Below are 14112 nucleotides of genomic sequence, written 5' to 3' on the forward strand. Positions count from 1 at the left end.
ATAACAAATATTTACCCAATTAATATATTTTTCTCTTATTGACACTTTGTAAGGCTTGACTGGACCTTGAAGTTAAAAACAAGATCTGTAAACTTTTGAATTATCATTTAAAATATTTGCCATTCAAAATCAGTATATGAATTGTTAATGACTCATGGGTTTATATTTCTTGGGAGGAGTTTTTGAACACATTTAAGCATAGCATTTGCAAGAATTCAATAAATTCAGAGCTGTCATTGAATTTAGACAAACGTTTTTATGTTTTATTTCTTAAAATGGCAAGGGGTACAAAAAGTTGATAGTAAGCACATAGTGTAGTTTTATAGGTTTGAGATTGTTTTTATAATGTGTCTTTCAAAGTAGGTTTTATTTTATGCTTGCGTGAGTCTTCCCCGCCCCCGCCAAGTCTGGGGTCTAAGGACATGCACACATGTATAGTCATGCTTTTGCATTATCAAATATTTGATATTTGACGTTCTCCATGCTTGAGTTCTCCCAAGGCCCAGAGTGTTCAGTAAGTGAGCAAGCAGTCATGGATTTTCAATCTTTGAACATTCTTTGCGGTGACAGACATAGAAGCCTAATTGAGCCACTGTTCAGTTTTAGAGGGCCAAATGGAAGTCCACTGCTGTGTGAGTTTCATAGACATGATAAATGATTTTCTCAGAAGAAAATTTCCATTTGTGAAAATCGAATAAGAATACATTGTAAAGAAGAAAAAGACTTGCAGCTAGAATAAAACCACTTGTTTAATCAAATATCAAAAGTATTTCATTCAACATTTTAAATAAATTGATATTGAAAACAATCCTTTAAAGCTATAGGTAGCATCCATGTGGTTTAAATACTTATTTGTTTTTTCATGCGGACTCTATTTTGTCATTTTCTTTAAACGACGCATTGCAAAAAGTAATGTAGTATACTACATTAAAATAATCAGCAGTAGTAGTAAAGCATTTATTTTATTGGAGTCTTTGATAAAGAAGGAAATACAGTGTTAACATTTAAAAAACATCTACATCTCCCTAGAACTTCATTTCAATTTTAGGTTTAGGGTTTTATTTTTAAAATTTAAGTTTTCATTACAACACTGATGCCATAGTTGGAGATATCGATTGAGGAGAAATTTTAGCAAGAATATACCCTGCTTAAAACACAGATTTATGGCTAAGGAAATTTTTTTATATATATAAAATACATTCTGATGAGAAAATTGCCATTGTCTTTCAGATTTGGAGTACTCAGGTTGATCTGTGGTTGGACAAAACTAGCTTGCCTGCCAACTCTATTTATTTAGATAAGCTCAGTACTTTCACTTTGAAAATTTCTTTTCAGTTTGAAAAAAAAGTTTTAAATTATAGTCATTTTATAAAAATTGCTTCTAGCAAGCAAAAAAAAGCCTATGGAAAACCCATAATTTAGACAAGTACCTACATTTTATTTGCTCTGTGCTGCTGAGATTTAGAATCCCTTTCCATTTACAGTTTACTTTTCACAGAACATTATTAACTTTTTGGCTTCACGCATGATCTTCTGTCAGATGCTTTTGATTTGTAATTTAGCAAAGTATAATAAACAGTGCAAAAGTCATGAATTTTGCTCAGCATCCTGAGCTCTGTGGTAGGGAAAATGTGATAAAATGTGTACCTTAAGTCTTGTTTGATGATCTCTCAAAGCAAGTTTGCCTTCTGGAAATAATTTCTGGGGTTGAAGAGCATGGTATTAACAGATTTAATGTGGCTATTCAATGGATTGGCGAAGTACTATGTGAGGTTTAACAAAATGAGAGAGACAAATTGAACATCAACAAAAGTTACATCTGTGAAGAATTATAAATTTAATTAGAAAAAAGGCAAACTTAAAAGACCTCATTAACTAATCAGAAGTCAAAGTTACTAGTGTAGGATTCTTGAATTTGAATTCTAAGAAGTTCTGCTTGTTGCTATTTGTATTTTCACAACTCTGTCAATATGCGACTATGAGTATCCTATACAATGAGTTTTAAAAAGCATTAAAGTGAAATGACTTGATTGTAATATAAGATAACCATTTGTTATGTTACGGGAAATATTTTTGCACTCATAGAAGTATTTGAATTAAAAATACCAGATTAGGGGAAGACAAGAAACATACTAAGTTTATGGGTGTAAAGCAGAAAATGTGAACTTACTGAATGCCTCACATCACTTTTCTACAAACAATAAAACAATATTTTTCTCTTTTGAATGGAAATATCCCTAATTATTTTCAAAACACATTGTGGTTTTAGACCTTTGCAACACAGAAACTTCCAGAGATATTATCAAACATGAGAGGAAATCAACAGCAATCAGAAATAGGTGTTCTTTTTAGATAAGTCATTATAAGACTATGTTTCCTTCTGCACTGTAATCTTGTACTACACATAAAAAACTAAAAGCATGTGAAGTGTAGCATTTTGTAAACTGTAACTAATTTTGCTCACATCTGTGTCTAATTGTTGTCTGCATTCGCATTCTTGAGAGTAGATTTATTTTTCCTGGACCACGATGTGGATTCAGCTGACCAGCCTAAGTGAGGATTAGTTGTTTTAAAGTTATTTTGATTAAAGAGTCATTTTTAAATACAGTAACACACAACACATGGTTTAAATAATCCTTGAGACACAAAAGAATATATCTGAAGTATACTTAATGAAATGTAGATCATGCGTATGGACTTTCAAAAGTTGTAGAGTATGAAAATACAGTAGAGTCTAGTTGAACCAGCGTAAAAGAAATGAGTTGTAGTGAAAATGCATTTTTTCAGTGAAATGTGGTAGAATAATTCTTGTTTTGAAGTTCATTTTTTCGTTATTAACAGCAGTTTGACTTTGAAATTTAAATATGATTGGTTAAAGCACAAATATAAATCTAACCAAACTTTCAAAGTATATACTGAAACTAGAATTATATTTCCAACATTGTACTTTCCAGCTAATGTTAAAATGGAAATGCACTTTAACATTTAACAGAAAGAATGCTTTAAATACTCTTTCACGTAATTAAGCCAGGAGAGTTCTTAAAACTAAGTTAGTTCTCACCTATAATTTATTCCAGGTGCATAAAAGTGGAGAGAAAAAAAAAAAAAGAAAAAAAAGGAAATTTATCCTTGAGGTATATTGCTGGAGTTTCTAAAGGAAACCACTTAAACTTGTGTGAGAACATTAATTTTAACAAAAATTGCAGAAGGCTGTTATCATGGAATGACACATCTGTAGGCATTGAAATTTAATTTGTATCTTATACTCAAGCATCCTTTAAAAATTGTTTTTCATCCTGCATGTATTGTAGAAACATATACCTAGAAATTTTACGTAACATTATACCAAGACAGTTAGACTTTAAAGATGCTTTATTCTTGCTGGAAAGGTAGTATTTCTTATTTCATAAATCATAATTAAAAAATAACAGGACTTAACAGAAGACGTTTGGTTGGATAACTGTAATGCCATTTGAGATGCTTCAGTTCTCATCTTTGTTCTGTAACCCTAATTGATGTCAGTTCAGGTTGAATGAAAATGCACATCAAAGATTTGGAATTCTGAGCCATTTTTAAACGTTTTGCAGAATGCTCTCCTACTGAGGCGTTAGCCTGAGCCTACAAGCCAGCAGTCTGGCCTTACCTGAGCTTTATCACCTGCTGGCAGTTTGAGCTGCTTCTGGAAGACAGGCAGTGACTGTCAAAGCCTGCACATTAGTTAAGTTGTTCAGTGAAGTCCTGAAGTACAGATTCGTCTAGAAAAAAGAGAGACTAAAATGTAAGCTGACTAAGATGGTGAACTGATTATTAAACTTTCCATTTTCTTTCTCGGTTTAAAAGATGGAAAATCCACCAAAAATGCTAACTACATTTTCTAGTTTACTGGGCAGAACTGAATAAGAACTCATTGAATTTTAAATTGGCGAGGGTAAATGAGTACATTGTTCAGTGGAGTGACTTTGGGTATGAAAACTTGCCTTTGCCATCTATAGTTAGTCCAGCATTGTCTGAAAGTTGCCCAGAAGCTGTTTTAGTGAATGTTAAATGACAAATAGTAAATGTAGGAGCAAACCATCATGATAAGGATAAGAAACTGTCAGGAGTCAAAGGGGTGGGCGGGAGCTCTATTTCAGCTGGTGATAACAGAAGATGAAAGATCTTCTGAGGATGCTGGAGGATTACTGCTTGAACTATTGCTGTTAAACATGCTCATTTTGTCAATCGCTATTTTTTTTTCCAAGCACCTTTTCCAAGCTGCCTGGGCAAGGCTGCTTTGCATGTTGATTGGGGGAGGGGTAATCCCGTTTGCAGCTGTCATAGGCCAGTGATGAATCACTATCACGTCATTTGGCTGCCTTCCCCCCCTGACAAGGGGAGGAGGAGGATAGACCTGCAGGAGGAAACAACAGTTGAGACCTCAACTTAAAGACAATATGCCTTTCACTGCTGCAGTATCCTCCTTTTTCTCTTTTGGTTAAAAGAGAGCATTGTCGTTCTCAACCATGTGCTCTGTATAATTAAGAGCTGACACTGAAGCAGAGTAACAACAGCTTCTAATTTTTTTACCCCTGATCACAGGTGCAAACATCTCAAGCCAGTTCAGATGTTGCTGTTTCCTCAAGTTGCAGGTAAGGATATTGTTGATATTTGACATTTTTGGAGATTACCTTTCTGTGACCCGTATCTATTTTTGTCTAGTGTTTCTTAATTATTTCTATTAATAGCAACAGCCTCTGTTGGAAATTACTTAACAGTTTGTGTGTATGCGCTTGTAAAACATTTTAAGTATGTAGAAAGGGAATAGGAACCTTGGTTTGAAAATAATTATGGGCTATAGTTTCTAGTGTTAGGAAAACTGTGAATGTGTAATGAGAATCAGGAGAGAACAATTGGATTTTAGACCATTTCTAGTTTGAATTCAGAATATTTGTGGAAGTCAAAGCTCACTTTAGAAGTAAAATGGTTCATGTTAAACTGTTTTAAAAACTGATACCCATAGTCAATTTAAGTGCAACCTCTAAATTAAAATGACTGTAGCTTTTATTGACCTGATAGGGTGAGGAGCAAATAGTATTAACTTTATATATGTAAACATTAAACTTCCATCTTTTTTCTTAGAAAAACATACAAAGTATAAAATAAAGTAAATGGGCCCTAAACTTTTAAGAAATTGGCTGTAAGAAAATAATGGTATCTAAGTGTGTTTTTAGTGACTTTAAATAAATTCTCTCTTCACTAATAGGGTATTCAATATAAATGTATAGTTCTGAAATTGTGAACATGAGTAGTGGCTTTTGTACCCATTATAGAATAAGTAACTGCAGAGTCTAAGAACTTTCAGGGGGCATTTAACTGGTTTTATATGGTAAAATTGCAAAATTATAGCACTGAAGTAGAATTGTTGTTATTTCCCAGAGTAAGTGACAGCTGAGGTATTCCGAGTGCTAATGCTTGCAGGGACCCACTGTATGTTGGCCTTATCCCTTTTCAATTGGGCACGCTGTATGTAATCCACAAAGCAAACAAGTGAGCCGACATCATAATGTTTTAATGCTGCATTTGTTTCAAGGGAAACAGAGGAACAATTAAGTAGTTTGCCAGAGTAAACACATGCATCAGGACTATCTCATTCCCTGTCACTAGACTATAGGTTTCAAGTGTTTTATTTGGTTTGGAGACCCATTAAATTACAATTGGGTGGTAAATTATAAGGGAGTACCTGGTGCTAATTTATTAGATGAAACAGATTCCCCAGAAAAGTGATCTATTTCTATTTTACTTCTTTACATAGTTGCCTTTTCTTTTAGAAAAGTAATGCCTTTGGTCCTTTTTAATATAAAAAGAAAAAGATGACTGTATTTTTTCTTTGAAAAGTATAATGGGTGTCATTGTCTCACATTAGACCTTGTGACTTGATGAACTGTGTAAGAGAAAAAATGAAATTTTAAAAACTTCGTGTGACTGGCTGGATAGGTAAAGCAAGTGTCATCTTTTGATAGTACATATGATGAAGGGATGCCTGAAGTCAAAATGTGAGATGAATTATTTTGAGTCTAAGAAATAGATACAATGGGACTTTTGTGCGAGTGTGTTTCAAAGCAGGTGTCAAGTCATTAGCGCATTAAATAGTGGTGTTATGAATTTGGTACATCTGTCAAACGGAAGGCTTCTTGTCTTTAGGTCTATGGAAATGCAGGATCTAACCAGCCCGCATAGCCGTCTGAGTGGTAGTAGTGAATCCCCCAGTGGCCCCAAACTCGATAACTCTCATATAAATAGTAATTCCATGACTCCCAATGGCACCGAAGGTGAGTGTCTGCCTTCTCATTGTTTACTTTGCACCTTGTTTCTTCATCAATATATGCTTTGTTATTAGTTGGTTTGTTATTAATTGAAATCATTAATATGATTTCAGTTGTCAAATTCGTAAAACTACTGTTATATTTCCTCTTTAGGTGATAATGTGACTTACTAATCCGTATTCATTGTTAGGAGATTCATGTTTCCAGGTTATTGTAACATTGCATAGATTGGTTTTGTTTTGCCAAATGCATATACATATATACACATGTATATTATACGTATTTGTGTGCATGACATTTTTAACCTTTGAGTGTGTTTTATCTTCTTATTGATCATGTCCACACTGCAATATCAATTTGTGTTGTTTTGTTGTATGATCAATTAAAACTTGGTATTATTTCCTTTATTTTATTTTCCCTTTTGTTGTTAAATATAGCCGAATTTGTTTAAATGTAAACATTGGACTGGATTGTTTCTAAATATCAATGAAATAATTTGTGTGCCTAGTGTTCTTATGGCTTCGGCTATGAAAATATAAATAAGTAAAAAAAGTATTGTTTATGGCGTATACAACATCATTTAGGTGATATACACACAATTTATTTACTTAAAGATCAAATAGCATACTTTAAATGTAGAACAATTACAATTATTTCTGTGTAATTAATACATATGAATATTTATATAAATTTTATATAAGTAGAAATACCTACTTTGATCCATGTATACTTAAGATTAAACATATAAGGTTATATGTATTGTTGCTACCTGTTATGCAGTCATTTAGGTACTATGCATATTTTTACAACTTCAACATATGGAAAGATACATTACATATTGCATTATATTTATTTCTACTATAGTCTATTGAAAAATTATTTCTTCATAGATAATATTTTGCTTATTTATTCATTACTAAGCCTCAGGACCTTTATGACTCAGAGCATACCTTTCACTAGAAGTTCGATAAATTATCTATGTTAGAATATTCCAGAATTCCATCCATATGCAAAACTCTTAACCATCATTTCCCAGTCACCATGGTGATCTTTCATTACACAATTTTTTTTTAAAAAAGCTAACTGCTGTAAAATTGTTGTCTTTTTTGATGTGATATTCCAGTATGTGTTAGTGAAGGCTTTTAAAACTTATAATGTTATGTAATTTTTAGTAATAGGAAAAATATAAAATCAGTTGTTTCTGATATGAGATGCTTTGATTTTTATTCCAGCAGTGATTCTTTGAATGTGTAAATATTCTGCATTTTTCTTTTAGCATAAATACATTCATTTCAAGTGTTTATGAAAAATGGGTACTATCAAAAATTGAAACTTTGCTGATGTAGCAGAAAATTAATCTCTGCATGAGGTGCCTTTTCATCTGAAACTTTTTTCTTCCCATTTTGATAGGCAATCAGAGAGAAATTTAAATTATTTATAGGAAAGTAGTTCTAGTGTGTAAGTGGATTTTATAGAGCAAATAAAATAAAAGCAAGCAGTCCTGTTTCCTCTCCTTTTGGGCTTTGGCTTCAGGTAAAGCATGCCTGCTGCGGAGTGCAGACTGGGTGTGGATGTAGTCACCCAGACCGCGGCAGGTCCCTGCGCCGGCAGGCCTCATGCGAGAGTCAGCGTGAGGGCGGCCACTGACAGGAGCTGCAGAAGGCCCATAGGTGACCTTTAACAGGCATTTCCATCATTGTGAAGTCCAGATAAGACAGTCATTCAAATTAACTTAAAAATAAGGAAGACTAAGTATGTTAAAATATTTTGCTCAATAGAATATACCGGTACATATATGGAAGAGCAATTATGAAATACTGGTAGTTAATTTTTTTGTATATGAAGAAATGAATAGGACTAATACGTTTTCATTTTCTCAACATTTTATTGGCAAGTTCTCTCCTACAAAATAAGAACCACGCAGTACTGAAACAGAGTGTGTGTTTAGGGTTCCCCTTAGATAGCTTTATGTGAGTGATGTGTGGTTTGTTTTCTAAGCACATGTGGAGAAATAACGTATTTCTGAATATTTACTTTTTATAGCTTGATATCACATTCATATTTAGGAATATCGCATTTTATTAGATTTTTGCATAACTAAAATAAGTTCAAACTATTAAAACATGTTAGGTAATTATGGGATCTCCTCAACCAAACTGGAAAATACACAGAATTTATTCTTTATCTTAAACTTAATTGTTTTATGTCTTAGAAATGAATTTTTTTTAGACTTGACTTCAGACAAATACACAATTACTCATCTCACCCTGTTTCAGGTAATCTTCATTAATGTACTTTACAAGCGTTGTGGTGGTTAGAAAGTGAAGTTAGAAGGTATCGATATAAATGAGAATAAATGAAGTTTCTCAATCTCCTGACATATTGTTTTATTTTAGTAGTCAGTTTGAAAATATGGACCCAAAGTTCCCTCATGATTGATGTTACATGTCTGTTTAGATACAAACAATATTGGAAAGTTCTAGGTTTTTAATTAAGTGTGTGAATCAGTTTATCATGCTACTTATATGTCTCATAGTATATCTATTTCATTCCTCTCTGTCACCACTAGAGGAGTTAAGCTTAAAATTAGCGAATTCATTAATGTCTGGCAAACTTCTCTGGCATATAGTCTTTATAGATTTTCCTATTTCTTCTTTGAAATCTTATTTAGTTTGAAAACAGCAGTGTTTACTGATGAATTAAAGGAATGAAATCAAGAAATTCATTACAATTTAAGAGTCTTTAAAATGTCAATCACCTCCCCTAACTCTACAATGAACATTTTCAGCTACATATGCCATGATTTATATTTAAGTGACTTCTCTGCAGCCCGACTGAAAATCATCTCAGCCCTATAGAAATTAATTAGGTCAATGGAACTTCCATTTAGTTTACACAGTTGCTGGCTTTGCCTGCATTTATATAGGTTGTCTTTTTTCACTCAGAGATATTTTTTATTTCCTGCCACCACTTGTTCCTATAATGAGGCTAAGAAAACAAGAAAATCTCCTGTATCAAAAACCATAACTTCATCTGAAGAACAAACAAGAAGGGAATGGAATGGAAAGGCAGAGAATATTAAGTTTCTTCTTAAGTCTGCTGCCAAATTATCCTAAGACTCAATGTTTGTAGGTTCTGTACTCATAGGCTAGTGCCTATTTTCATGGTTCATCTAAGGGATAAAGACAGACACTGAGCTACAGCCTCAAGTACTGTGCTTTTTTATTTCCTACATGAAATGTTCTTCAGTTATAATAGTTGTTTGTTTCATATTTCAAAACTTTCAACTATTCACATTTTTATACATCCTTCCAACCCCTCTGTGAATTGTTACTGTTGAAGTTAACCATTGGTTGGTTTCACCCAGTTTATACATCTTTGCAATATAAAAATATAAACAGGTAAAAATAGAAAATAGTAGCATAAATGAACGCTTGACTTGCAATGAGGAAAGCACTGTAAGAAGTGATATGTTTCCAAATGAATTAATGCATATTTTTGTTACTATTAACTCAAGCTTGACCTAGCAGACACTAATGGATGGTTGTGAAAACACCAACCATGGCCTGTCTTTCAACTGTTTTCCCTCTTCCTTTGGACAGTTAGTCTGAAAAACTTGTCTTGAAACAGATAGATTTGTCTTTAGGTGACGTAAAACCAAATGCAATTGGAGGCCAAGATGGAACAAAAATTCTGTTCCATGTATTATATTGTTAAAGTATAGCTTTTAAGAAATAGGCTTCTTGGTGATACTTCTATTAGATGATCATCAAATCTGAGAGGATTTGTAATGTTTGGGAATCTGTGCAAGCCTTTACATGGTAAAGGCTTTGTGTTGATATTTGTGTTAAGCATGAGAAGTAGTTGGGAAAGGTTCCTTCGAAGGACTCAGGGCTGTGGCCCTAAAAGGATTTTTATTTACGTACGTAATTAAGGCCTTGTTTGCAAAGCAGTGATTCTTTCCATCTTTGTTTTCGCTGGTTGTCTTAAGTCCATGGGAGCTTAAGATTGGTCAGTTCATATATTGCTGGTTTGAGTGTTTATTTTTGGTTGTCTTGGAGTAAGGAGTGAGGAAGGCCAAAAAAAAAGTGTGAGCAAGCAAAAATCTGAGCTCTAATTCTGAGTTTTCTCTATTGTAAACTTAGACTCAAACTCAAGAAGAAGCTTAAACTTGTCTTGAAAGGGATAGATTTGTCTTTAGATGACGTAAAACCAGATGCAATTGGAATCTTCACTGCACATAGGGTTTCAGGAATTCTGATGGTAATTCAAATAGGAATTTTGAATTGGTATATCAGATTTCCTAGGTGATAACAGATACAATCTCGAATTAGGTAGCTAAATTTTCTCCGTTTAAAATTTATTGTGTATTACATATTTTAGGCTGATAGGTTCAGTTTTATACATTATCAGAATCATTTTAAGCTGTTTTTATCATTTTTACAAAACTTAGAACACTAGTAAATTATCTGGATTTGTTTTCTCGCTGTAATTTTAATTTAGTAAAATATAATGCTATCCAACTAGATTATTTTTAAGAAATCTGATTTACAAGAAATGTCTAAACTGGGGCAGATGTGTATAAAATTATGGTTTGAGGCTGTATTTTATAGTCTATGTTTATATATTTGTGGTTAAATATTCTGTTGTCAATAGAAACATGGTAATATAACTTTATTATTGTTTACATTCTGCACAGGATTTAGTTTCTGGAAGATTAAGGGACATTGTGAATAAAAGAGTTTCTAAATGACATTTTTAGTTTGTCTGTAACCACAGAATTGGCCTCTTATAAATTGTTCTTAAATAAAAGCCATGAAAGAATGAACAAATAATTTGTTAGGATTTAATATTTTCCTATGTTGTATATATAGGAATAATTTTCACATGTCTGTTGCTAATTAATTATAATAATGCTGGCTAATATTTATGAATAACCTGTTAGTCACTGTGATGACTATTTTCTATGTTTTGCTTTATTAATCTTTAGAAAACAAATTTAAAAACATTGTCAGCAAAATAGCTAAGAGTCTGGGCTTGAATTCCAGCTTCACTATTTGCTGGCTGTGTGAACTCAGACAAGTCAGCCTCTGGGTGGCTATTTTCTCATCTGTAAAATGGGGATAATAACAGAACTTACATCAGGCTTTCTGTGAGGATGTAACATAAAATTTGCAGCATAATTGGAACTTATAAGTACTCAGTATTTATTAACTGCTGTGCCATATATAATTAAGTCACTTCTACAGTGTGATTCCCATTTTATGAACCAAAAAAATCCAAGACTTAAACACCAAGTTTAAAGGCACATGGCTTGTAATTGGTACCACTGGCATGTGAGCGGGTACTTGAATTAAGTTCTGAGTCCAGAGCCTGGGTTTTTAATCATCATATTATTCTCTGGAGAGAATATGTGATTTGCATCATCTACAAATGCCTTTTCTAATACGTTTTACTAAACATTGGTGTTTTCATTGCCACACTGGTGCCTTCATGGCTGGATGATGCCATTCCCTAGCAAACAGCAGCGCTGTGCAAGAACCAGTGGCAGAGGCTTTGATGACAAGGACTTCGTTATAAGGATGACTCTTCAGGGTGGTTACAGTCCGGTCTTGAAGTTCTGATGTGCATGAGTGTGTGAGATTCCTTCTTGTGGTCCATGTGCACGTTGTATTGCATCATTAGGTTAACTTTGGGGGATTGTTTCTTGTTTTCAAAGCTTTAGACTTAATTATAATTTCATCAACTGTCTGCCTGTTAAGCCTCTCTGAGATCAAATGGAGATGGGAAATCATCTCTGCTTTTCATTATAATGGTCATTATCATATGCACATTTGGTTTGGGGCAGTGTTACTGTGAAATTTAAAAACTGGTTGCAGTTTTGCTACTGCTCAGAGTAAATGTTTTCTACCTCAGAAAATATTTCTAAGTAGGTGGTAAATTTGGTCACACTTTTCTTGACTTTGAGAACCAAATTATACCAGCCAAACAACACTGTTGGCATTTGTTGGGGCTCCATTGGAGTAGTAATGACCAAATCTGAGAATTGAGAACATGCTTGGGATGTTCTAGGATCAGCAAGGAGCCCAGTGTGGCTGGAGGAGAGAGAATGGCTGGGAGTAAAAGAGGTAAAATCAGAGGAATAGAGGGGTGGCACGTGTGAGCCTTGTAGGGTGGCAGATAGGCTCTAGCCTCTCACCTGCAGCTAACTGTATCTTTCATAATAAGAATAGGAACTCCAGTGCTGATTGCCTGCAACTAGGCTCAGGGTTTCTAGAGTGAGGCTTCCTGATAACTAAGGTCTAGATGTAGACAACTTTTCCCTACTTCCAGTTGCTAATAGTATAGAGAATCACAGTTCTGTGGCATCTCTGTGCTGCCTGGGCCAGAACTTTGGTATGAGCAGAAATATATCTCCCTGAGAACATCCAATATTCTGGGAGAAACCTCTGGTTCCCTCCCGGGAGATATGTGAACATTTTGTGAATGGTAGTATTTGGGCAAATTCATATGCCTTTGGTGACAGATTCCCTGCTTTTAAGTAAGTCCTGATTTCTTATGATATCCAAGAATGCCTTGGTGTGAGCAGTATATAAATAAAGTGGGGTCTGTTACATTTCTTCTCACCTTGCTAACTTGGAGTAAGGGTCAAGAGTAATTCATTCTCCTCTCTTTCACTCTAAGCATACAATACAGTAGAAAAAAATACATACATATTACAAATTTTCCACTTTTGCTTTGGGTAGGAAAAAAATTATCTGTCATATGTCAGTGACTGTCAAATATTGCTTATACTGTAGTAGAGAGAAAGCAAGTCTTCATAAGGTTATCAAGGGTTTGTGTTAATTTTTAGGACACACAATTTGTAAGTGAGAGCTTATTATGATTATGTTCATGGTAATTTGCTAGTTTTACAGATTTTGAGTTTTGTTTTGTTTTGTTTTGTTTTTGCATGCCTCTAGTATCCCATTATACCAAAAAATGGTAGACAGACTCTACCAAACACATTCCAAAGAGGTATGTTTATGTACTCCTCATAATACAAATTAGGAACTGTTTCTTAACATTGTAACATGAATCAAAATCTATAATCCTTACCCATTTTATCATTGTATTTATTACTAATAGGGCATTTTAAGTGGAAAGAATCCTTTTTGTCAACAATAAAGAATATGAACTACATTGACTAAGTTTTTGAGTACATCATATGCCCTCTACCTACGTTTATCCTCAAAACAATCTTTAGGGTAACTTTTAGGCACCTCATTTTAAAGAGTTTAAGTGACTAGTCTGTGTTTACAGTGTATTAACTGTGTTGCGGAAGAGATGCAAAGGCCTAACAGGCTGATTTCAAAGCTATATTCTTTACACTTTAAAACATGGACTCCCCAATAGCACTGCTTAGGTTACTAGCCAAAAAGCTGAGTTCTTGCTGAAATAGTTTATCTTCCCTAAGAAGTGTTTATGTTACCTTATCTAAGATTGTGGCCAAGATGAAAGATATGCAACATTCATTTATATGTGTGCTTCACCTAGAAGAGTTTTCTAAGTTTCTCGAAGCGGGGACACATGTGTTCACTCTAGTGTCCTTAGCATCTAACAGGAGGATTGGCAATAAAGTCAAATAAAAAAAATTGTTAAATGAATGCCTCATATTACTAAGCATATAATGTACATGAATGATTATAAGAGAAGAGCATTCATTAAGTTTGTTTACAATGTATTAACGATTCAATAAGTATCTAGAGCCTGTTTTTTAAATTTTTGAAATTGATCATTTCACAGACAGTTCATATAGTTGCTATGGGCT

The 14112-nt window shown here is 33.7% G+C and overlaps 1 protein-coding gene across 11 annotated transcripts in view; it reads left to right on the top strand.

Moving 5' to 3' along the window:
* The window catches only part of EYA1 (EYA transcriptional coactivator and phosphatase 1), a 338095-nt gene that overhangs the window by 172042 nt on the left and 151941 nt on the right, over positions 1-14112 (top strand). For 9 of the 11 annotated variants that reach the window (XM_050801903.1, XM_050801902.1, XM_050801900.1 and 6 more), the window contains 2 exons: positions 4579-4628; positions 6181-6308. In XM_050801903.1, coding sequence (XP_050657860.1) covers positions 4579-4628; positions 6181-6308 — 178 coding nt within the window. The remainder of the gene's footprint in view (positions 1-4578; positions 4629-6180; positions 6309-14112) is intronic. The other 2 variants (XM_050801905.1, XM_050801906.1) reach the window with 1 other exon arrangement.

Source organism: Macaca thibetana, chromosome 8 (genome assembly GCF_024542745.1).
Source record: "Macaca thibetana thibetana isolate TM-01 chromosome 8, ASM2454274v1, whole genome shotgun sequence".
Classification (NCBI taxonomy): Eukaryota; Metazoa; Chordata; class Mammalia; order Primates; family Cercopithecidae; genus Macaca; species Macaca thibetana.